At 36.8% G+C, this 24,930-nt stretch overlaps 1 protein-coding gene across 1 annotated transcript in view; it reads left to right on the top strand.

The window, feature by feature from the left end:
* Nucleotides 1-24,930, top strand: part of GMDS (GDP-mannose 4,6-dehydratase) — a 628,119-nt gene that overhangs the window by 487,655 nt on the left and 115,534 nt on the right. The window contains exon 8 of the mRNA XM_049654927.1: nt 16,944-17,062. Within this exon, the coding sequence (XP_049510884.1) occupies nt 16,944-17,062 (119 nt within the window). The remainder of the gene's footprint in view (nt 1-16,943; nt 17,063-24,930) is intronic.

The raw sequence follows: 24,930 nt of genomic DNA on the forward strand, positions 1-24,930 counted from the left end.
GTGCTGAGTCTTAGAAATGCCAATCCCAAGCCCTCTCACTGTATTGCCATTTCCTAAGCCAGTATGTGCAGAAAGAGTTAAAGGGCCTTGAGCCTTAACCCACCATTGGGGAGTGTCTTGGGCACTGGAGAGAATCTGGCACAGGACATGTTTTCATGGAACTGCTTATCAAAACTAAGCTTCTGCCATTTCATTTAGACGGGTGGATTGGGTGGAAAACTGGCACAGGGATCAGGAAATCTGCCTTCTGTTCTTCATTCTGCTGCTGTGTGACCTATTTGCAGGTCATTCCCCCACCATGTCTCAGTTTCTCCATCTGTAAAATAAGACGATGAAATTAATATTCTTTGTATAAAATGTTGGAAAGCTCTTCTGATGATTTTCATCAAAACTACTGCAACGGAACATTTTCTTTTTTTTTATTTTTATTTTTTATTTTTTTTAATGTTTATTTATTTTTGAGACAGAGAGAGACAGAGCATGAACGGGGGAGTGTCAGAGAGAGGGAGACACAGAATCTGAAACAGGATCCGGGCTCTGAGCTGTCAGCACAGAGCCCAACGCGGGGCTTGAACTCACAGACTGTGAGATCATGACCTGAGACGAAGTCTGCCGCTTAACCGACTGAGCCACCCAGGCGCCCCAACGGAACATTTTCATGGGGGCCCTGTCTTCATCCATTCTTTGGTTCACTCTTTTCTAGTGCCTTCTTATCTGATTGGAGGAGTTTTTCAAACCAAGGCCTTTTAGACCACTTGCTACCTATTAATGGGTTGTGTTCCCACCTAACCTTCATGTTAACACCATCCCCTGCTCTAAAAAGAGAGCAGTAGAGGTTAAAAAGCTCTTGATTCCAAAATAAACAATAAAGTTTGGAAACACTTAGACCAAAATAATTAGGAAAATGATGTTGAATAAAAGATGACATTAGACCTATTATAATGCTTAAATTAGAATCTAGTTCCTAAAAGCACAATCTCCAGTTAAGTGATCTGTTTTTAAAGGTTTTATTTTATTTTTTTTAAAGATTTCATTTATTGAAATCTTCTGATCACTCCTCAGTTCAGGCTCTACTAATGGGTTTTTCTTCTTCATTGAGAATCATATTGGAAAAGACTTCTATCAACAATTTACTATTTAGGAACACTTGAACAAAGGACCACTATCTCACAACAATTAATGAAGCTAACTAATCAGAAAAGAAGACTTAAATCTCCTTTGAAATATCTACCTATGTAACACAAATTCATTTTCCTGAAATAGCGAAACCCATATATAAAACAAATGTATAAGGTACCAGGATTTTTATGCTCTTTCAAAACTTGAATATAAGTGACCTATTTTGGGCAAGAAATCAGAAATTCTTAAGAATGGAAATGTTGAAACCCCAGATTCCGTTCTAAAACACATTTTTAAAAGAATTAGTATACTGAAAAATGCTGTGTTTTAAGTATAATAACAGTCTATGGAATTATCACATCATATCTCAGTGATCGTTATGGAACACTGATCTCTTAGGCATTAACCCAGGAATTTTCTCCAATAATATTATCATTTGTAATAACAATAACATTGAGTAGATCACAAAGTGCTTTCAATAGATTATCTAAAGGGATACCTAAAACCCTGTAACCTGTGTAAAAAAATCAAGAGTGAAATAAGTGGCTCACCTAAAGTGACAAGCCCAGAGTCTTAGGACTTCTGTCTGAGTTCTTTTCACTACATAACATTAAGGCTGTCCTTTATGACTGCCTATTTTCCTGTAAAAACACCTCGTTTGGAAAGAAGAATAAACACATAAGGCCTTCATCTCTTGCCCCTGCGATTCTCTCAGCTCTCACATCCAGCTACAGAGTTTCATTTTGAGTTTGTGCTTCTGTATTCAGTCTCACAGCACAAGCCCAACTTTAAATAATTGTCTCCTATCTTGTATGAAACTACACAAGTGCTCACAGAAAAGGTTCCTAAGCTAGCAGCACTGTTTACTGCTGGGAACAAGATCATATTTTAAAAAAAGCTTTTTTTTCTTCACTCCTTCTGTCTTAACCGCCACTGCTAGTAGCACTAAACCAGATGAAACTAAACCAGATGAAAAGCAGGTAGTTCTGAGATGCCAAACTAGCAAGTAGTTCTGTTCTCCAAACTAGCAAGTGGGGTACTGGGGAAGAGTGGATGTCTCAGCTAAGTAGATTGGGTTTTCAGCAGGTGGCGCTGTTTCCTCCAAGTGAGCAGGACATCTATGCCCCCCAGATGTGGGGCACTGTTCCCCATTATTAGCAAATGTCCAGTATTTGTCCTTTTTTCTCAATGGACCTCGCAAAGTTTTAAACCAATGTAACATTGAGTTGGAGACAAAAGTGAGTTGTGCAAACTGAGAAACTGGTTCTCACTGCTCTGTAGGTCATCATGCCACCAGGTTGGCTGGGATGTATCTGTTCCCTCTAGAGTAAACCTGCAGTGCATTTCACCGTTAAAAACACAATGCTTGATTTTTTTCCGTCCCTGTTTGTTCTGGAGTCAGTCACACATAGGCAATCTTCTATGAAAGAAAAAAGAAAGGCAGAAACAATTGTGTAACTGTCATTACCGCCAAGCATGTTCATTCTCTCACTGACCAAGCGCTTTAATGTCTGTGGACACATGCTTCTGGAGGCCTAACCAGATAGTGAGGATAGTGCACTGGGAATAGAGGATTTATCACTTGGCTGCCGGTTTACTTGTGAGGAAAAACTGGGAATTTATTTCTATGCCCTTGGAGAATTGCTTTACTATACATCTTTACTATACATCAAGACTTAATTCACTGATTCTTCAGCCCCCTTATTACATAGTCTGCTCACTGGACTTTGTACTGAATTTCTTCTTTGTCAATTTTATTCAAGAGAATTTATTCCAGAAGGCACTCTCTGAATGAGGGAGCTGGCCTCATGGGAAAGGACTCCTTATTTTATCATCACATCTGCAGATGACCCAATGGCCACATTTAGCAACATCTTAGATTATGCCCTAAAGCTCTGCCTGCACAAATCGCCCTTATCCTCTTTAGTTTTTCCCTCTATGATTTTGGAAAGGATTTGGTAGAAATGGGAACTGATTTCCTCCTTTTCAAGAGCAAAGTACACTAAATATTCTGCCTGCACACATATTAGTACTTTAAAAATACCAGCTTCTTGGGGCGCCTGGGTGGCTCAGTCTAAGCGGCCGACTTCGGCTCAGGTCATGATCTCGCAGTCCGTGAGTTCAAGCCCCGCGTCGGGCTCTGTGCTGACAGCTCAGAGCCTGGAGCCTGTTTCAGATTCTGTGTCTCCCTCTGTCTGACCCTCCCCTGTTCATGCTCTCTCTCTGTCTCAAAAAAATAAACGTTAAAAAAAAATTAAAAAAAAATACCAGCTTCTTAATTTATGTTCAATAGTTGTTCTTTGAATCGATAACATAAGGAAAAGGTTATCTCCCATGATCCAGAATTCCATTCTTCTCCTTAGTAGACCAGTACTACCAAAATATTTTAGTCAATTATTATTCTATTATCTTTTGAATTTTGTTACTAAAAAACTGTGGAAATCTAAAAACAAAAAACCAAAATTGCTAACATTGGTTAGCATAACCAAAATGCTAACATAATGTCTCACAGTGAAGGAAAAAACTTATGGGAACACATTAAAATTTTAGTTTTGAAATGTTACCAGTTTTAGGTTTTCTAAATACCATTTTACCCTTGGTAGGTGCAATGAAATGGAAACACTATCATATTCTTTGATAAAGTGAACAGGTATGTGAATGTGAGGCATTTAGTACATTTCATTTCGAAGACCCGGTACACTGCATCTCTTCCTAGGAAGGTTCAAATCATGAAGTTAAACATCTGTATTTTGTAAACACCACTCTCAAAGTTCTCTCTTTCTCTGAAAGTTGGAGGCTGAGAGAATGAAGCACAGATCCTCTCCAGGCCAAGTGTTGCATCATAAGCCCTTTGCGATCAATAAGAACATTGTGGTGGTTATTTCATAGCTGATTAACTTATATGTCTACAAGCCAACACTTGACTTGAAAGGCTGGTCTGGTTTCTCGCGGTGCAAGCATGGCCTTTACTAGCCTGTCCTGGCACCAAGTTCTGGGACTGCTCTTTCCTGACCGCAACCAGGGTACAGCCCCACAGTTTCATAGTGAGTAACCCATCAGCTGGAGCCTGCACTTCTGTGAAAGGGCATTTTGTCTTTTAAGGCAGTACCATGATGGCAAGATAGTTAGCATTAGAGAGAGAAAAAACAGAATTGAAAACCGCATCAGATATCTGGTTGTGGACTCTTTGACTTTGAAGAGACAAAATGTGGTGGCTTTATTTTTCTTAATAACTGGGATAAATGCAAACAATTACAGGTAATTGAGCATTTAATGATGAGATGATGTAGAAAGGCATAACTTAATAAAAATTGTCCATGTGTTTCTCAGTTCATTTTTGAAACACACTGTGTTTCTTGGCTTTTCCGTAATTGGTTTATATGGTATTGTATTTTAATTCATGTCAGGATCTTAGAATTTCCTCTTAAGAGTTTTTGTATTCTTCCTTGCAAGCTTTCTGTTTCATTTTTAGGGAAATGGAATCCTTGTGTCCTGTAGTTGAAGTATAGTTTTATACTGTTCGACATTACTTTTAATTTTACCAATTGTAGGGTAAATAAACCATTGTATACTTAGGAAAAAAATTGGCAGAAAAGCAGAATATGTTAAAGACTCTTGCTTTTCATTGCTAGTGAGATTTCCCAACTGGAGCTTCTCTGTTTTATTTTGCCTCTGGCTAACATCTAAAGATCAGTAATAAAGCTCTATGCAAATACTTTCATGTATTTAAAGAACAATATTTTGACACTCATTGATACAAGCAAAAAACTACAACACTAAATTAGTGTTCAGGAAAACAATGAATACATTGTTCATTCATATGAAATGAATGTGAAAAATGTTGTGTTATATTAACAGAAAAGATTTCCCTCAGTTTGTGACCTTTAGTGTTTGCTAAATGATATTACTTATGGTGTTGTGTAGTAATAGACAATTTTTATTGTTAATAATGGGTCTTGAGCAGTCATTGATACTTGTCAGACTACTGGCAATTTTAGTCACCAAAAAATAATTATTATTCTCCAGAGTCTGGTAATCTGAAGTAGGCTTTGCTAAAGATTTTTAAAAACATTTTTTAGACATTTTTTGATTTCCAAATACTTGATAAGTTAATGTTTTGAAAATGTTAATTCAGTGTATTAAAGGCTTGTCTTTCTAGATTTCATCTAGATTTATAAATACCCACCCCCCAAAAATCTCTTGTCACCATCTATGTGTTTTCAAAATAATTGAACTTTTAGGAGCGCTCTTGATTTTTTTTTTTTTTTAATTTGGAGAACACAAAGGGGCTTTTTGTTCAATTTTCAGTAGTGTGAAGCAGTCCATCTTGGAAGTGGAGTTGTCCTTACATTATTGCTTTTTATATATTAGTGGAATTTCTTTCCTCTTGTATCACTAGGCTCCAATATTACTGCTACAATAAATGTTGTCTTAATTACTTCCCTTTTCATCTCTCAGTCAAATATATTACAGAGTCAGCATCTGGGAAATAATTATGATAGCAGAAACATTACACTCAGGGATAAGACCAAGTCAGTAAAGGCAATTTGACCTCCCAGAAGAACAGCACTGTTTATCTTGGGATATTTTTATATTGAACAACCAAAAATTAAAGGCATAATGATTAAGTCTGAATCTGTTCAAGTATAGTTTTAGGAGTATTGAGTGGTAGAGTGACTTTTAAATTGAAATCCTGATTTTTGTAAATGAAGACATTGTGGGGAAACACATTTGAAATGAGTTTAAATGAACAAGTTAAATGGAACACTAATTCCGTCTGCAGTCTTCAGAGGAACTCAAAAATGGGCAGTCAACACTGCTTGCTGGGATTAAAAAACAGACTAAGAATTCTTTGGATCTCTCCTCCTCTGCTCATGTGCAGTAATCATCTCCTTTGTTCTCTTGTATCTCCTTTCCTGCTAGCATTTGTCTCATTTGCCTTCTGTTATTTTGGTTGCTGTTAGACACATGGCAGTCTTCTGTATGGATGCTAAGTTCTCAAATGGTGCCTTCTTGCCTCTGGCACTGCCTTCTTTCACTGAATACAGAGCCTAACAAATGATCGGTCCCAACACTGAGACTCAGCAAAGTTCTGAAAGTCTTCTTCCAACTGCAGCTGTCTTCGTCTGAGCTTATCGGCACAAGGAGCAGAAACCAAGTCAGAGAAATGCAAGTAAAAAGGGATTTCTCATAGAGTGTTGGGATAATTTACAGGAACTGGGAAATGAAATCTACTTTACTGTTTGTCTATGCATCTCTCCCCTCAACACCACCCAAACCTTGTACTCTACCTTTTCCCACTCCTCTACCCAAATAGGTCTTTGCTCTGCTCTGCTTCTTCTGTAGGCCTCCCCTGGACTTCAGCAGGGCTGGCTGACTCTATGTGACAGTCAGACAGCCCCAGTGCTCAGTGCTGTGGGATTCATTCAGTCTCTGGGTCTCTTACTACACACTCTTTTAAGACAGACTGGCCTAGAATATGTCAGGTCCCTATCCATGATAAGGGATTTGGGAAGGAGGGAAGGTATAGAGACAAGTCACCTGGCTTAAATACAGCTGCCTGATTCACTCCCTCAGCAAGAGCTGTAAGGATAGTCTTGCTTAGGAGGAAGGTTTTAGAAAGATTCTATGCCTAATGTCTTCTGGAAACTACCTAGAGTTTATGTCTCAGAAGTTCTTTCTTAAATCCAATGTTGAACTTTTAAAACCCTTTTTGTATATAAATGTTGGGAGTCCATAAGTCAGGCACAGCATCTACATTGTTTATCCCTCCCTGATACACCATCAGACTCTAGCAGAGTGGCACCTAGCACCTAAATATTCCATAAATACTTAACTGACTGACATGGCCACAGAAGTCCATGCAGCTATTCCTAACAACCATTTCTAATAGAATTTTCACATGAAAATGCAAGTTCATATAATGCAATAAGAATACCGAAAGAGGAATTGAGATTCTACTCCCAGCTCTGGCACTAACCAGGTATATGACTTTAAGCAAGTCACATGATCTCTCTGGTTTCAGTTGCTTCACCTTTAAAATGAATTGAATTGGATGAGAACATCTCTGAGGCCCCTTCCAGCTATAAAATTCTGTGGCTCTGACTAACAGAATCAAGATTAAATTCACTCCACCCTTTAAGTCTCCCCTCCCTGTGCCATATATGGGTGCAAGAATTTGATCATGGAGATGAACTAGATCCTCCCAGACACCAGTAACCCTCTCTAGCTACATAATTATCATTGTCATCATCATCATCATCATGATAAATAATAGTCTTTGAACACTTACTATGTCTCAGGCACTGTTCCAGACACTTTACCTATATTACCTTATTTAATCTTAAAAACAACCCTATGAGGTAAGTACTGTTATTGTTCTCATTTTTCTGAGGAACTGGAAGATTAAGGAACTTGCCAGAAGTTTCCAGCTGAGTCCTGCCTGGAGCTGGGGTTTAAACACAGGTGGTCTGATCCCAAGTCTGAGCTCCAGCTACAACAAACAGTGGTTCTCAGTGTGGTCCCAGACAAGCAGCCCCAGCTTAGGCAAACTTCTTAGAAATGCAGATTTTCAGGCCCCACCCCAGGCCTATTGAATCAGAAACTCTTGGGCTAGAGGAAGCCAGCAATCTGTGTTTTAACCTTATAGATGGTTCTAAAGCACACTAAAATTTGAGAATTCCTGCCTCCTCTCCTCATCACTGTATTTCAGCATACCCATAAGTGGTTCTCTAGGTATTTACTCCCCAGGTATTCTAATTGGGGGATAAATACTTAGAGATGTAGTACTGTCGCCCATTTGTACATGGACAAGGCAAGCATTCAAATATAGGTGACCATAAATTAGGAGCTAGTTATACTGCTTTTCAAGCTCTCTACCTCCTAGTTAACATCACGGATGAAATCACTGCCAGAAAAGTCAGGAGGTGGAGACAATTACAAAGGAGGGAGGAGAGGAAGATTATTCCTCCAGCTCTGCTACAGAGATGAGGAGGCCTCCTCCGTGGAGCTCCAGGAGAGTCTTTGACAGGTTAAGCACATAGGTAGGGCAGTGCATCCCATAGCAGGTGGACTCTCCTTTCTCACACGAAGCTGACCCTTCAGCCCTGACCTGTCCTGTGTTGTGTCCACTAGCTGCATGTGGTTACTGAGCACTTACAGTGTGCCCAGTCTGAATGGAGATGTGATATAAATGCAAAATACACACTGTACTTCAAAGACTTAATACACAAAAAAATAAAGTAAAATATTGTGATAATGTTTTATATTGAAATGATACTGTACTGTATACATTGGATTAAATAAAGCATTAAAATTAGTTTCACCTTTTCTTTTTACTTTTTTAATATGGTTAATCGAAATTTTAAAATTCCGTATGTGGCTTGCATTATATTTCTATTGTTTTATTTTTTTTATTTTTATTTTTTTTAGCATTTTATTTATTTTTGAGACAGGGAGAGACAGAGCATGAACAGGGGAGGGTCAGAGAGAGGGAGACACAGAATCTGAAACAGGCTCCAGGCTCTGAGCTGTCAGCACAGAGCCCGACGCGGGGCTCGAACTCACGGACCGCGAGATCATGACCTGAGCTGAAGTTGGCCGCTTAACCAACTGAGCCACCCAGACGCCCCTATATTTCTATTGTTTTAGACTAAGCTTGTAAAGTCCTGTCAACATCTCCCATAATGCACATAATATGGTGTGTATATAGTTTTTATTTACTGGTAACAATGATTATCAAACCTGGAACTGAGAGATCTATGGCAACACTGGGACCTGTTATTCAAGGGAGCCCAGAACAAGCCCAGAAGTTGGATTCCAAAGGTCAGAGTCAGACTGAGGCAGAACCAGGTGGCCAGGACAGGCTTGAGGGATAAGGTCATAGAAAAGTCAGAGCTGGCTTCCCAAGAACATGTTCAGGCCAGGAACTATAAGCAGGGAGATGGGCAATCAGGGGGTCATGAGTATAAAGTAACTTCCTGCTGCATGCCCACAGCTTTTATATTGTTCCTGCTGAGTCAGGAACTAATTCTAGAATGGCTTACCTGGGTATGCGAGTGGGAACAGGTAATTGGAAACACCTGGTTGAGGCAGGTGGCTGGGCACGCTCCAGGAAACAACCACTCTGGGAAGTATGTTGTGACAGTAGTGATGTTAGGGCCAAGTAAGAGTATTTGTTAAATTACAGTGACCTGAAAGTGAGTTTCCATATTCCAGGTGTTAGTCTGCAAATTACTGTCACCCTCATATAAACCTAATGCCACACAATGTTAAAGATAGATGGAGCTCTATATAGAAACTATGAGCTGAAGCAATAATGCTTATATTAAAGGCAGTCGTAGTCATTTCATTACTATATTGAAACAATCAGCTTTTGTGATAGCCATCACAAGATAGGCCTTTGTGGTAGATTTTTTCTAGAGATGGCTGCAATAATCCCTCCTGTTCGGCAGGCCCTTTTGCACTGTGACTCCACAGCTCTTCTCATAAAGAAGGAGATCCATTTCCCTTTTGTAAGAATTGGGACTGACCCTATAAATAGTAATATGAGAGGAAGTGAGGTCTTATTAAGACCTTATGAGACCTTGCAGCTTCTGTTTTGTAAAAAAGCTTGAGCTGGACAATGAGAGATCACAGGTTTGGGGGACATATGGAGGAGAACTGAGCACCAATGACCTAGGCCTCTGAGGGAGGCCAGCAACCCCAGTCAGATCACCTTGGTCATAGGGAGCAGAGTCGAGCCATCCACCCCAAGCCCTCCTAAATTACCAGCTCATACAATCCTCAACCGTAAAAAGGTTTAAACCATGAAATGTTAGGATGGCTTATTAAGCAGATTAGACAGGTGAAGCATCCCTTATTTGTATGTGGATTTTACATTAAAGTTCTTTCATACATGATTTTATACTCACATAATTTAGGGATACATATAATTGCTTAAAATAATTCCTTACGTACTCAGAATATATTATGTTATACATACATACATACATACATACATACATACATACAAGATGTATGTTTTGCTCAAATTAATTTTGAGTCCTAAAAGGCCACAAAATGGTATTACAGAGGAATGAAGAATACCTCAGTATACCCACCTTTATTCTGCAGAATGGCAAGAGGATGTTGCTGAAGGAGGAACCAATTTTGCTGTCTGTGACATAGCCTCCTAGCTGAGAGTGCAGATTATGATCTGTTGTAAAGGCAGCAAGGAAGCAATGATTGCCAGTAGTACCATAACAGTCTTGCTGTTTATGGACTGTTCTGCAAGCCACACTAATCAACTAAGTGCTGAAAAACGAGGACAGCCATGAGTTCAATGAGAGGCTTTTGAGAGAACTTTGAAAGGGTGCCCTCAGCGCACTTTCCTGTGCCTCATATGATTCTTCAGCAAATTTCCAACCTTGTTCAAATAGTATTAATAATTTGAAAGGCATTACTCCAGGATTTGTACCTGAGGTGGGAGTGAAGAGAGGGTTGCAAGGAGAAGAAAAGGAGTAAAACAGATGAATAGCACATATCATAAGGAGTATTTATTATTCAAAGAAAAATACATAGCTGGAGCTCAATTTATTGTTCTCCATAGATTTAAAAAAATTATAGGCAACATATTTTTGTTGAGTTTGGTAAAAGTAAAGGTGGGCAAATTACAGTCCATGGGCCAGTTGACTGATTTTGTAAATAATGTTTTATTGGGATGCAGCCATGCCATTTGTTTCTGTACTGTCTGTGTTCTTGTATATGTTCTTGTGCCACAACAGCAGAATGGAGTACTCATGTTAGATATCATATGGCTCACAACCTAAAATATTTACTACATTGCCCTTTAAGAAAAAGTTTGCTGACCCCTGGATTAAAGAAAATAAATGGAAGAGTTGAGCTAGAAGTAATCAGGAAAGATATGGAAGAGAAAAAATCCATCCAGAAACTGAAGCCCCACTAGCAACAAAATTTAAAATAAATGTTACTGAAAAGAATCAGGTGAACAGGCAGGAAGAAACCACATAAAATAATAGGGAAAAGAACAAGCCTAAAAATGATTCAATAGGGTGTAATAGGCACAGAAAATAGAAAAACAGAGATACAACATGTGCATAATTGGTGCGCCTGAAAAAGAAATGGAACAAATAGAAGAGATAAAATATACTCAAAGATTAATAGAAGAAATAAATACATAATCTGTATCTGCCTATAGTATCCCAGAAAAAACTGATTCAGGATGATTAACACAAGACTATGAGGGTTTTCTCTTGTTTCCAGAGGAAAACTAACCCTTGCCCTTGGAATTTGTACATTGATGTGCCTAGCTAGAAAATAGGGATAGGGGCACCTGGGTGGCGCAGTCGGTTAAGCGTCCGACTTCAGCCAGGTCACGATCTCACGGTCCGTGAGTTCGAGCCCCGCGTTGGGCTCTGGGCTGATGGCTCGGAGCCTGGAGCCTGTTTCCGATTCTGTGTCTCCCTCTCTCTCTGTCCCTCCCCCGTTCAAGCTCTGTCTCTCTCTGTCCCAAAAATAAAATAAACGTTGAAAAAAAAAATTAAAAAAAAATAAAATAAAAGAAAAAGAAAAAGAAAATAGGGATAGAGGGCAGGGCCAATTTTGACACAAAGCCTTTTTCTTTCAGTGCATATTATATCAATGTAAAATAATGTGTTAATAGCAAAAGTAAGAAACAAGAGCTCTATATTTGTGTTCTAAATTGTGTTCTGTTATTTCTAAATTGTGTTCTTTAGCTTTCTAAATTGTGTTCTGTTATTTTATTGTTTTTATTAATTTATTACCTAATGATTCTTTTCAGTAACTTTGTATCTTTAAAATGACTGAAGAACTCTATGGAAGGAATCTACAAACCACAGTATTTTTGTCCATGAAGAAAATTACTAGATTGAGGCCTTAAGGCCAGCCTTTGGTTTTATACTAGATAATTTTCTTGATATAGTTTTATTTATATAGTCATTTGGTACCTGTTTCCCAACTATGTCATAGTAGGGGGTAGTCTCCCATACTAATGCTCAGGACTACATATGTGGGTACTACAAAGCATAAAGCCTGACGTAGCGCAAGACTACTTGAACTCCTGACCTGAACTGTATAAATACCAAGCTCTTATCATGAAGACAGCTACTAAAGTTTAAAGACAAAATGTATGTGAATGGAGCCCCAGTTGGCATTTTTTATTGGGAATTTTTATTTCCATTTGTTCAAATTCCATTGATTTTTATTGGAATTATTTCATAGACTTTCTCCCCTGAAATATATACATGTATATGTATATGTATATGTATATGTATATGTATATGTATATACATGTATATGTATATATGTATACATATGGTTCTAAGATTATTTTTATGACAGTAGCACATAAAGCACAAAGCACAGGACTGGAAAAGCAGCAGTCAAATAAACATAGTTAAACATAACCTTGATTAACAAATCTTGTTATTCATGGATGACAGCTCAGTTAATAAGTGTTTGTGGCTTGGATACTGAACTGGAGGTTAATGGCGAGGTGGAAGCAATTGTAGAATCCAGATTTTTAAGACAAACACACCTCACACCCCAAAAGGCATGCATGGAATCAGGTGTAGTTAGTCGGCTGTGGTGATGTACTTTGGGTGTTCTCCTTCACTGGTCCAGCTGTGAACAGCCTCCAGAGCTACCAAATCAAAGAAAGCGGAATGATCCTTCACTACCTACTTCCGCATTCATGATTTGAATAGCCAAAGAGTACATTTTGGGACAGAGTGTTTTTCCTTGAATTTTTTTTTTTTGACTTCTCTAAATTAGATTTATAGAACAGATATGTTCTGTCTATAATTATATAGTTACCAGAGAACACATGTCCAAATTTAACTAATATTTATAACCATCTACACTTGGCCTTCAATGTCAATGGTATGGTGTCAGATTTCTTCTCTACATCATGTGCCTTAAAAGCAAAATGAATGTGAGACATGATTTGAAAACTGCACTTTTCATTTGCCATTAAGGGATATTTTTATGTTGAAGAATCTAAAGCCTTGGTACATTCCTTAACTGTCTTTCCTCCCTGTGGGATGGATTAAAAAGCAGGAGATTTTTTTGTTTGCACTGGTGATCAGGTCACAGCTGAAAGTAAATAAGTATCTGAGGAAGTGGATAAGTCAGTCATATCCTTAAAGGGCACTGAAGGAATGTGGGAAGACTCTCTTTTTTCTCCTTCATTCCTGGAGAGACAAAGAGAGAGGACTGACATCTAAAACATGTAACCTCAAAATTGTTTCTATAGTCAGACGTCAAAGCCGAGTGGCGATTTGATCACAGATTGTGGCCTGGCTGTGTTATGGGTCATATGTTCAGCATGTGAACAGGAAGGTGAGAAGTGGTGAGCTTTTGCCTCAGTTGTGCTATCCATCAGAGAATAAATGGACCAAATCAACGTGTGCAGCTGTATAAGGAGGTGAATGGCTGAGTACTTCTCACACAGGGGCCTTTGTGTCCTGGACATGATCTAGCATTATGATGGGATGCACTGGGCCTCGGCTCTGTGGCAAATTACTAACCCATTATCACACCCAAACACAAGATCATTTATCTTCTAATCCAGAATGTCACCTGTTCTTCATTTACCAGTCAATAACCATTAATTATGCTCAGTGGAAATTTAAACAAAGCCCTTTCCCTCTGTTAAAACCAGTAAACTATTCAGTAATAACAAATAAATCTGGGGTTGTATATCCTTTCCCTTCCCATTCCCAGACTGGAGTCTGGTACAATATGAACTTTAGAGGAAATGCCTAGAAATTGATAGGTCAAAGGCCACAGATAGTCTGATGGAAAAGAAAAGAGCAGATTCTTGGCACCCACTTTAGTGAAAGTGAGAGTCTCCTACTGATCCCCAGATTCCCGTCAGGGAACAAAACAAGTACCAGGGAACTCGTGCCTAGTGTTTAAAGTAATCTACCATTAACGAGTAATCATATTTTCTCCTTTTATTTTTAGCAAGCTCTTGCTCTCTTTCACATGACTAAAAATATAATTTTTTCAAAACCATTCTAGCACAACATAGTGTTTCAAAAGAAATAAGCTGAGCAGTCCTGAAAGACCTATTTTAAATGTTATTTTTAGAACGGAAATTTGAGTAAAACACGTGTAAGTGTATACACTAATCCCTCAGAAAAATGTTCAAATAGAAATTGTAGCCAGAAGCATAATTTAATTTTTCCTAAAAACTCTGAAAGTATTTTTGAAGAAAGCCAAAACAAGCGTGTGTGTGTGTGCGTGTGTGTGTGTGTGTGTGTGCGTGTGTGAGTGTGTGTGTGTGTGTGTGTGTGTGTGCACGCGCGCGCACTCAGGGAAGATGGGAGGGTCAGCTTAGTTGGGGAAGGGTGGCCAAAGGGCAGGCTCAGTCCCAGGGAAGCCAACAATACTGTGTGCCACTGGTCACATGGAAACTCAGTGAGATAATAGGAATTTATTTCAAGGACTAGATCTTGGGCTTTTGTATGGGATCTGGAAGGAGAGGTGAGAGTTTCCAGGCAAATGAGGGAAGAGGGTATTCTAAGCTGCGGGAACTGCACATGCAAGGCACAGAGACACTGGGAGATAGACCCCCACCAGGCCTGTGCTAATGCCCATGTGCCTTGGTGCCCATTACAAAAGACAACCCTGTGAGGACCTTCACAACAAAGGGTGCTGAGCATAGGGCTTGGCCAGCACAGCTGGGCTGCATTTCAGAACCCACTAATCCTCTCAGCCTAGAGCATTTAATAGCTCATCCCTGAGTTCAGGGAGGTACAAAGATTTTGTAAACTCTGTGTTGCATGGACTATCCCAATAAAGAGAACATCTTGCACTTTTATGTCTTTTAAAAATTGATCAAGTTTTATTACTAATACTAATTTAACAATTTTTGAAGTGTTGCTCATCAACTGTGTTCACCAACTGTCAACTCCTAATGCAAAATGAAGCTGCAGAAATTTCATTAATGTCAGCAGAACTCTCTCCTAGCCAAGACAGTTTCTTTAGCTACTTTTTGGTATATCACTGACCTGAATCTACTGCCATTGTCCCAGCCAGTGTGCCCCATCTCCAAGGCATATACAATTGCCAAAGGTATCATCTTCCATAGAACAAGAATATGATTTGAAATAGTCTTGTAATAGACCAAAAGTACAAAATATTCACAAGAAATAACTTAAAGGGAAAGATCTTTTTTTTTTTATTTTTCAGAAGGATGCCACAAATTCAAATGAATAAAGAGGAATTAAACTTTTTGGGTTACATTCTCTAAGAAAAAATAAATTGCCCCATTGATTACAGCAACTTATATTTCAGCTCCAATAGCAGCTGGGGAGACACCAACCAAAATAGTTTTCTTTAAATGTTACAGGAGTTTAATGCACATAATATTGGGGACTGTGTTCTAATGAAGTGCCTATTATCTTTGCCCATTTTATTTTGAAAAGTGGGTGAGAATGATGAAAAAAAAACCTTTTTTTTTTTTTGGCTTGGATTTTTATTAAAGAGGCATGCCTAGTCAACTATAAGCTATGATTTTTTTTTTTTTAAATCTGTATCTTCTGTGCAACAAAATCACAAAAAGTAACGTACAGTTCCAAACTATAGAAACTGTAGTCCTGTATAGCTACTGATAAAAGTTACAACTGAGTGGAGCCAGGCTATGACAGTTGCCACCAGTTTGTGTCTCAGACATGCAGCTGCATTGTTGCCCAACTAGACTTCTCATTCCTGTGGAAAAAGTGCACCACCAGTATGATGCCCCCATTGAGTACCTGACCTTGAAATGCTACCTGATGAATCCTGAACTCTGGTGAAAACATTCTTATTGCCACTCAGATAACTTTTTAAAAGTGGCAGTTTTGTTCATCACATGATTCTTTTTCCATTAATGATTCTTGATTATTTTGCTTTTTGATGTCAGCACATTGGTAAATTTCTAACCTTATCGTTAAAAATTTGGTTCTACTTTTAAGGAAAATCATCTGTCTTTAAAAAATGACTTTTTCTTACCTTCTGTCCATGATATTAAGTAAAATTTGGCAATACTTTTTAAACTCTTCCTTTCTTAAGTATATGTAAAAGCTTCTTTGCCACAGATACTTGTTCCTCTAAATTGTAGCCCAAAGACCTGCTGTGTGGGAATCAAGATGCCTAAATGTTCTCACGTCTACTGAGTCCAGACTTCTGTGTCCTGGGCATCTATACTGAGATGTTCCACAGATGATTCTCATGCACATTCAAGTTTGAGAACTTGACTTCACATAACATAACTTCACATCACATAACTACTGTGATGGTTAGAATATTGTGTAAAATTCATGCTCATTTTCTAGCTGTGCAGGTCAAAGAATTCATATAAGGAGAGCATTAGACAGAGGCAGCTTTTAATGCCTTAATAGCCTATGTAAGTGAACCAAAACCTAAGCCAGAGTCCATGCACTCAAATCCAAGAAAATGAAACTTAAGAACAACCAATCACAAACAGCTATCTCCAATTTTTTAAATAAGGCAACTGTGTAAACTAGAGTCAATCAAATAACTTTTTTTACTGTGCTTCCGTGTCTACTCTATGAAAACCCTACTCCTACTTTCTGTTAGTGCAGCGCTCCCAGCCTCCTTTGGTTTAGTTCTGCCCTATTTGAATTGATGTATGCTCCAATAAACTCTTGAAAGAAAAATTTTTTAATGTGCCTCAGTTTACCTTTTAGCAATGTCCATATCCAATTACATGCTTTTGATAACATTATCTTTCCCAAGGGGCAACTGGATGCATTCAACTTTAACTTGGATTTGCCTCTCTCTCTCTCTCTCTCTAGGCTATGTGGCTGATGTTGCAGAATGATGAGCCAGAGGATTTTGTCATAGCTACTGGGGAAGTCCATAGCGTTCGGGAATTTGTAGAGAAATCATTTTTGCACATTGGAAAAACCATTGTGTAAGTAACTAAGGGTTGATTTCTGGTCATTTATCAGACGTTTGCCGGCAAGTTTGTATAAGTGCTTGCTATCCACCTTGGTTTTGTCTTTTTCCCTTTTTATTCTCTTGTAAACCAAGACATTGAGTTTCAGTATGAAGCAGAGACTTTGTTCTTCACTGCCTCTTTTTTTTTCTTTTTTCAAAGTTTTAATTTTAAACTTTTTACAAAGGTTAACACATGGTTTACTGTGATTTTACTGTAGGTAATTCTACTCTTACCAGATCAATGTGATAACATTACACAGTCTTTTTTAATACTGTCATTTATATTTTAAAATTTTGAAACCATAAAAAACTTACAGAAAAATTTCAGATCCATTACAAATGATCTTCTTTTCTTTGAACCATTAAGAGAGTAGATTGATCCATCACCCTGGACTTTGTGTGTATTTCCTATAAACAATGACATTCTCCTAAACACAATAAACCATCAAAATCAGGAAATTCACAGTGATAAATTGCTACTGTCTAATCCTCAGATCTCATTTGAGTTTTGCCAACTGGGACAATGCTATACTTTATACCAAAATGATCTGGTTTATAATCATGAATTGCATTTATTTGTTGTGTTACACAAATTTTGGAGTCAGATTTTTATTGGAATATTTGAAAGATTTGTCAGAAATCCTTTATTATAGATGGAAAATTTTTCGGTCTTGGTAATTTTTTATTGTGATTGTATACATACACACACACACATATAATTTGCTGTTTTAATCATTTTTAAGTACGCAATTCAGTGACATTAAGTATATTCACAATGTTATGCAGTAATCACCACCATCCATCTCTAGAACTTTTTGATTTTCCCCAGCTAAACTCATTCAACAGTAACTTGCCATCCACCCCTCCCCACCAATCCCTGGCAACCTCCATTCTACTTTATGTCTTTATGAATTTGCCTATTCTTGGTACGTCATATAAATTGAATCATATAGTATATATCCTTTGTGTTTGGCTTATTTCACATAGCTTTATGTCTTCATGATTGATCCATGTTATAGCCTGTTTCAGCATCTCACTTTTTTTAGGAGTGAATAATATTCCATTATATGCATATACTACGTTTTGTTTATCCATTCATCTTTTGTTGAACACTGGGTTGCTTCCAAATTTTGGCTATCATGAATCATGCTACTATGAACATGCATATTCAAATATCCACTTGAATCCCTGCTTTTAATTATGTTGAATAGTAGAATTCCTAGGTCATATGGTAATTATATGTTTAACTTTTTGAGGAGCTGCCAAACTGTTTTCCAAGATTCATTGTTGAAGTATAAAGAAAAGACTTCTACTTTGAGCTATGATAGAATGACAGAAATCATATTAAACCTTCCATCTTAAAAAAAAAAAGGCGGGAACTACATAAAATATATGAAATAATTATTTTAGACATTGAACAACAGGCAGTGCAAGTCTGTGATCCCTGATAGAAAAGAAACAAATGAGGTGAGCTCTGCAATCACTCTGAGCCTCTTCCTGGAGGCACAGTCTCAACCATGGAACATGGAAGAGGCACTCCAACAGAGAACAACTGTTTTGCTGAGTTGAGGAGATAGAGGACAGAATTTAGAGAATCTGAGGCACCTAACATTATGGGGTAGAGTTCTAGAAAGGTGGGCTCTACAAAGAAAAAAAGAACTCCAGAAATCTACATAAGGACCTCATTCAGTTTGTACTGAATAATAAGATGTAGATATGCAGGAAGAAATTCCGTAAATTTAGACAAAGAACTACCTGGAAGCTGGGAACTGAACAACATTTCGTAGAGCTTACTCAAGTCTGGGAGGCATTTGTGTTTCAGCCAGCCTTATTGGAGAGACCTTGTTCATCACTCAGAGAAGCAATTCAGATTCTAGAGGGCTGTCTCAGTAATGTGACTAATCCTGAGAGTAAAGCCTACTCCAGACTTTGGCTTACAAAGTTTAAATACAAACTTCAAAAGGATCAAACTGGACACAAATAACAGCCCCTTACTAAAACAAAGCCCAACATTCTTCAAAATAAGACAGTAAAATCTAGACTCAACAACATAAAATTCTTAATGTTCAGCATTCAATAAAAAATTAGTAGGAGTGTCAAGAAGCAGAAAAATGTGACCTATAATCAAGAGAAAAGTCAATCAATAAAAACAGTCTGAGGAATAATAAAGATGATGTTACGAGCGCCCAAGGATATTAAAACAACTATTGTAACTATGCTCAAATATTTTAAGTAAAACATGAATTTAGTGATAAGAAAGAGGGAAATATATATTTTAAAAAATAGCCAGATGGAACTTCAAGAGATGGAAAATTAAGTATCTGAAATGAAAAATTCACTATTGGCATCAAGAACAGATTAAATATTGCAGAAAATACTGTTGAACTTATAGTAAAAATAAAAATGATCCAAGATGAAACACAGAAATAAAAAAGACTGGAGAAAAAAATAACAGAGTCTTGGTGACCTGTGTTACAATAGCAAACAACCTAACGTGTAATTGAAGACCCAGGGGAAAAGAGGGTAGGGCACAGAGAGAGAATTAAATAATGGCCAAAATTTCCTCAAATTTGGGGAAAACAATAATATCACAGATCCTTAAGAGGCTTAATAAATCCCAAGCAGGAGAAATAAAAAGAAGATCTCACCAGGATATATCATAATCAAATTACTAAAAATAAACACTAAGGAGAAAATCTTAAAAGCAGCCACAGAAAAAAAGAGAATTATTTACAGAGGAACAAATGAAAGCAAGTTTTGTTATAAGAAACTATGTAAGACAAAAGACAATAGAGTAACATCTTTAAACTGCCAAAAGGAACCTACAACCTAGAATTCTATACCCAGGGAGGCTATTTCAAAAATGGAGGTGAATTAATACTGTTTTCAAACAAACAAGGCTGAAATGTTCTATTGTTAGCAAACATTTAGACAAAAAGAAAATGATATTAGTTCAAAGCATGGGTCTCTATGGGGAAATGGAAATCAAAAGAAATAGTAAATATGTAGGAAAACATAAAAGGTTTTTTCCCTCATTTTAAAATTTAAAAGGTAATTGGTTGAAAGTAAAAATCATAACATTATGAAATTTCTGATACATATAAATAAATTATATGACAACAGTGGCATAAAGTATGCGGCAAGATGGAAGCATTTCATCATTATATTGTTTGTAAGATACTTACACTAGATGTGAATTGATACAAAATTATTCAGAGATAGACTGCAGTAAGTTTAAGTGCATACTACAAACATCAGAGACTACGAAAAACAAAACGAAAAATAGCAATAAGGCAATAGTGGAGTTAACATAGAATCCTGAAAAGTGCTCAGTCTAAAAGAAAGAAGAAAAAGAGGGAATGGGAACAAATATCAGATGGGATGAATAGAAAACAAGTAGTAACCATATTGATAATACATCCATTGTAAATGCTTTAAAGGCAGATTTGTTGCACTTGATAAAAAAGCAATATGCCATCTACAAGAGACACACATTAAATGTAAACACGTAAATTAAAAGTAAAAAGAGAAAAAGAGAAAACATGCAAATACAAATCATAAGAGAGCTGAAGTAGCTATATTTATATGCAATGAATTAGACTTCATTTAATTAGAAGGAATGAGTCATTTCATAATTTTAAAGGGATCAATTCATCATGAAGACATAACAGTTTTAAATGTACATACACCCCATTACCATTACTTCAAAATACTGACAGAACTGAGGAAAAATAGACAAACTTTATATTTGAATACTTCAGCACTCTTTTCTCCATAATTGACAGAACAAGTAAACAGAAAATCTTTAAGGATATAAAAGACATGAACAACATAATTAATCTACTTGACCAAATTGATATTTGTAGAACACACCACCCACTGAGCCCAGAACAGCAGAATATGTGTGTGTGTGTGTGTGTGTGTGTGTGTATAAAATACATATATATATATATATATATATATATATATACACATATATATATGTATGTATGTATATGCACACAAATACACTTGTAACATTCACCAACATAGACCATATTCGGTGCCATAAGAGAAGTTTATAAATTTTGGAGTATTAAAATTGCAAAAAATACATTTTCTGACCAAAGTGAAATTCAGTTAGAAATCATTAACAGAAAAATATCAAAAATTCCCAAACATTTGGAACTTGAACAACACACTTCTAAATACCTCACAGGTCAAAGAAGAAATCACAAGGGAAATTAGAATATATTTTGAACTAAATGAAAATGGGAACAGCATGCCAAAATTTGTGGGATACAGCTAAAGCTGTACTTAAAGAGAATTTTTGGCTTTGAACACCACTATTGAAGGAAGGAAGGAAGGAAGGAAGGAAGGAAGGAAGGAAGGAAGGAAAAGAAAGAAAGAAAGAAAGAAAGAAAGAAAGAAAGAAAGAAAGAAAAAGAAAAGATCAGAAGATCCCAAACCAGTTATCCAAGCTTCCATCATAAGCAGCTAGAAGAAGAAGAAGAAATTAAACCCAATACAAACAGAAAAAAGAAATAATAAACACAAAAATAGAGATTGATGAAATAGAAAAATAGTGGAGAAAATCAGTACAATCAAAATCTGGATAAACTTTTATCTGATGGGGGAAAAAAAGACACAAATTATAACAGATCATATTTATTTGAAATGAAAGAAGGAACATCACTACAGATCCTGCAGATATTAACAGAATAATAAGGAAATACTATGGACAATGTTTGCCAATGACTTTTTCAAATTAGAGGAACTGGACAAATTCGATAAAAGATACAACATTGCCAAAACTGACTCAAGAAAAATGGAAATTTTAGCTGTATCTCTGTTAAAGAACTTGATTTCAAGCATTTAAGGAATAAAATAATACCCTTACTATACACACTTAGGAGAAAGAATACTTCCTAACTCATTTTATGAGGTCAGCATTACCCTGATAGTAAAAAAATATATATATATTACAGGAAAAAAAAAGTGTACAGACTAGTCTTCCACATGAAGATAGAAACAAAAAATCATTAAGAAAATATTAGCAAATTGAATCTAGCAATATATAAAAAGTCAATACACCATGACCAAGTGGGATTTATTCTAGGAATGCAAGATGAGTTTAACATTTAAAAATCAGTATAAGGGGCACCTGGGTGGCTCAGTCGGTTAAGCGTCCGACTTCGGCTCAGGTCACGATCTCACGGTCCGTGAGTTCGAGCCCCGCGTCAGGCTCTGGGCTGATGGCTCGGAGCCTGGAGCCTGCTTCCGATTCTGTGTCTCCCTCTCTCTCTGCCCCTCCCCCGTTCATGCTCTGTCTCTCTCTCTCTGTCTCAAAAATAAATAAACGTTAAAAAAAAAATTTAAAAAAATCAGTATAATTTAGCATATTTAAAAAAACAGAAAAGAGAAACCATGTGATTTTTTTCAATAGTTGCAGAAAAAGCATTTGAAAAAAGTCAGTGACTATTATTAAAAAAAAAAAAAAAGATGGGGCACTTGGGTGGCTCAGTCAGTTAAGCGTACAACTTCCGCTCAGGTCGTGATGTCGCGGTCCGTGAGTTCGAGCCCCACGTCGGGCTCTGTGCTGACAGCTCAGAACCTGGAGCCTGCTTCTGATTCTGTGTCTCCCTCTCTCTGACCCTCCCCCATTCATGCTCTGTCTCTCTCTGTCTCAAAAATAAATAAACATTTAAAACATTTTTTAAAAAAGAACTTTTTTTTAAACTATATTAGGAACTGAAGGAAATTTCCTCAAGTTGATAAATGGCCTCTGAGAAAACCCCACAATTAATATCTTAATGTTGACAGACTGAATGCTTTTCTCCTAAAAATCAGGATCAAGGCAAGGATGTCTGCTTTTATTATTCCTTTTCAAACTTATCTTGAAGATCCTAGCCAAAAATAAAACAAGAAAAATGAATGAAAGTAAGAAGTATATCTGTCTTTATTCATAGATAGCAGGATGGAGGACATACAAAACTTTAAGTGTTATACCAAAATAACTACTAAAACTAACATTTAACTATTTATTTATTGATCAATTTGTTTAACAACGTCACAAGATACAAAATCTATACATAAAAATCAATTTTATTTTTATGGACTGCCAGTGAACAATCAGAAACTGAAAATTTTTAAAAACCACAATACCACTTATAACAGAATCAGAAAAACATGAAATACTTAGAGATGAATTTAATAAAATATATGAAAGATTTGTACACTATAACCTGAAAAAACACTGATGAGAGAAACCAAAATAGCCCTAAATATAAGGAGTAATACACCATGTTCTGGGATTGGAGAACTGAATATTAAGATGTAGATTCTCTTCAAATTAATCTACAGATTGAGGTGCTCCTGGGTGGCTCGGTCGGTCGAGCATCTGACTTCAGCTCATGTCATGATCTCACAGTGTGTGAGTTCGAGCCCTGCGTCGGGCTCTGTGCTGACAGCTCAGAGCCTGGAGCCTGCTTCGGATTCTGTGTCTCCCTCTCTCTCTGCCCCTCCCCCCCTTATGCTCTGTTTCTCTCTCTCTCCCTGTCAAAAATAAATAAACATTAAAAAAAAGTTTAATCTACAGATTGAGTGCAATCACAATCAAAGTCACAGTCTTTTTTGGTAGAAATGTACAGGCTGATTCTAAAATTTATATGTAACTTCAAAGGATCTAGAATCTTGAAAAAGAAGATCAAACTTCTTTTAACACTTAATCTGCATGATACCCACAGAAAGATAGATTTATAGATCAATAGAACATATTGTAAAGCCCAGAAGTAGACTCACACTATACCATCAATTGAATTTTACAAAGATGTCAAGGTAATTAATTGGGGAAGGATAGTCTTTTCAACAAATGGTGCTGGAATCATGAATAGCCATACCATACAGAGTAGAAAAAAAATGAAACTCAATCCATAAATCACACCATACATAGAAATTAATTGAAAAGGATCATCGCTATAAATGTAAGTGTTAAAATTAAAAACGATTAGATGAAAACGTAGGGGAAAGGCTTTACAACTTTGCTGTAAGCAAAGATTTCTTAAGTTGTTTTTCTATTAGGTTGAGTTATAAGAGTTTTTATGTTTTGCAGTTACAGTCTCTCAGCCCATGACTACCTTTTAAATTTCTTAATAGTGCCTTTCAGATAGCAAAAAATTTTACATTTTCATGTAATTCAATTTATCATTCTTTATGGCTTTTGGTTGCTATGTGTGTTTGCAGTGAATGTATCAGTTTGGGGTGAAGCCAAGGATTTCTTAGGACACCAAAAGCAAGAACCATAAAAGGGAAAAAAATAACAAACTGAATATCACAGTTAAAAACCTCTGCTCTTTATAAAGAAAAATGTGTGATATATACACAATGGAATATTACTTAGCCATCAAAAGGAATGAAATATTGCCATTTGCAATAACGTGGTTGGAGCTAGAGAATATTATGCTAAATGCAATAAGTCAGTCAGGGAAAGACAAATACCATATGATTTCACTTATATGTGGAATTAAAGAAACAGAACAGATGAACATATGGGAGGGGGATAAAAAAGAAAAAAGAAGGAAGCAAACCATAAGAGACTCTTAAAGATAGAGAACAAACTGAGGGTTGAGGGAGGGAGATGGGTAAGGGATGGGCTAAATGGGTAATGGGTATTAAGGAGGGCACTTGTTATGATGAACACTGGGTGTTGTATGTAAGTGATGAATCATGGAATTCTACTCCTGAAACCAACATTGCACTGTATGTTAACAAACTAGAATTTAAGTAAAAATTTGAAAAGAAAAGGAAAAGAGAATGCTAAACAAACAAATACACAAAAATCAACAAAAAAAACAAAACAAACAA

This window comes from Panthera uncia (genome assembly GCF_023721935.1).
Source record: "Panthera uncia isolate 11264 chromosome B2 unlocalized genomic scaffold, Puncia_PCG_1.0 HiC_scaffold_25, whole genome shotgun sequence".
Classification (NCBI taxonomy): Eukaryota; Metazoa; Chordata; class Mammalia; order Carnivora; family Felidae; genus Panthera; species Panthera uncia.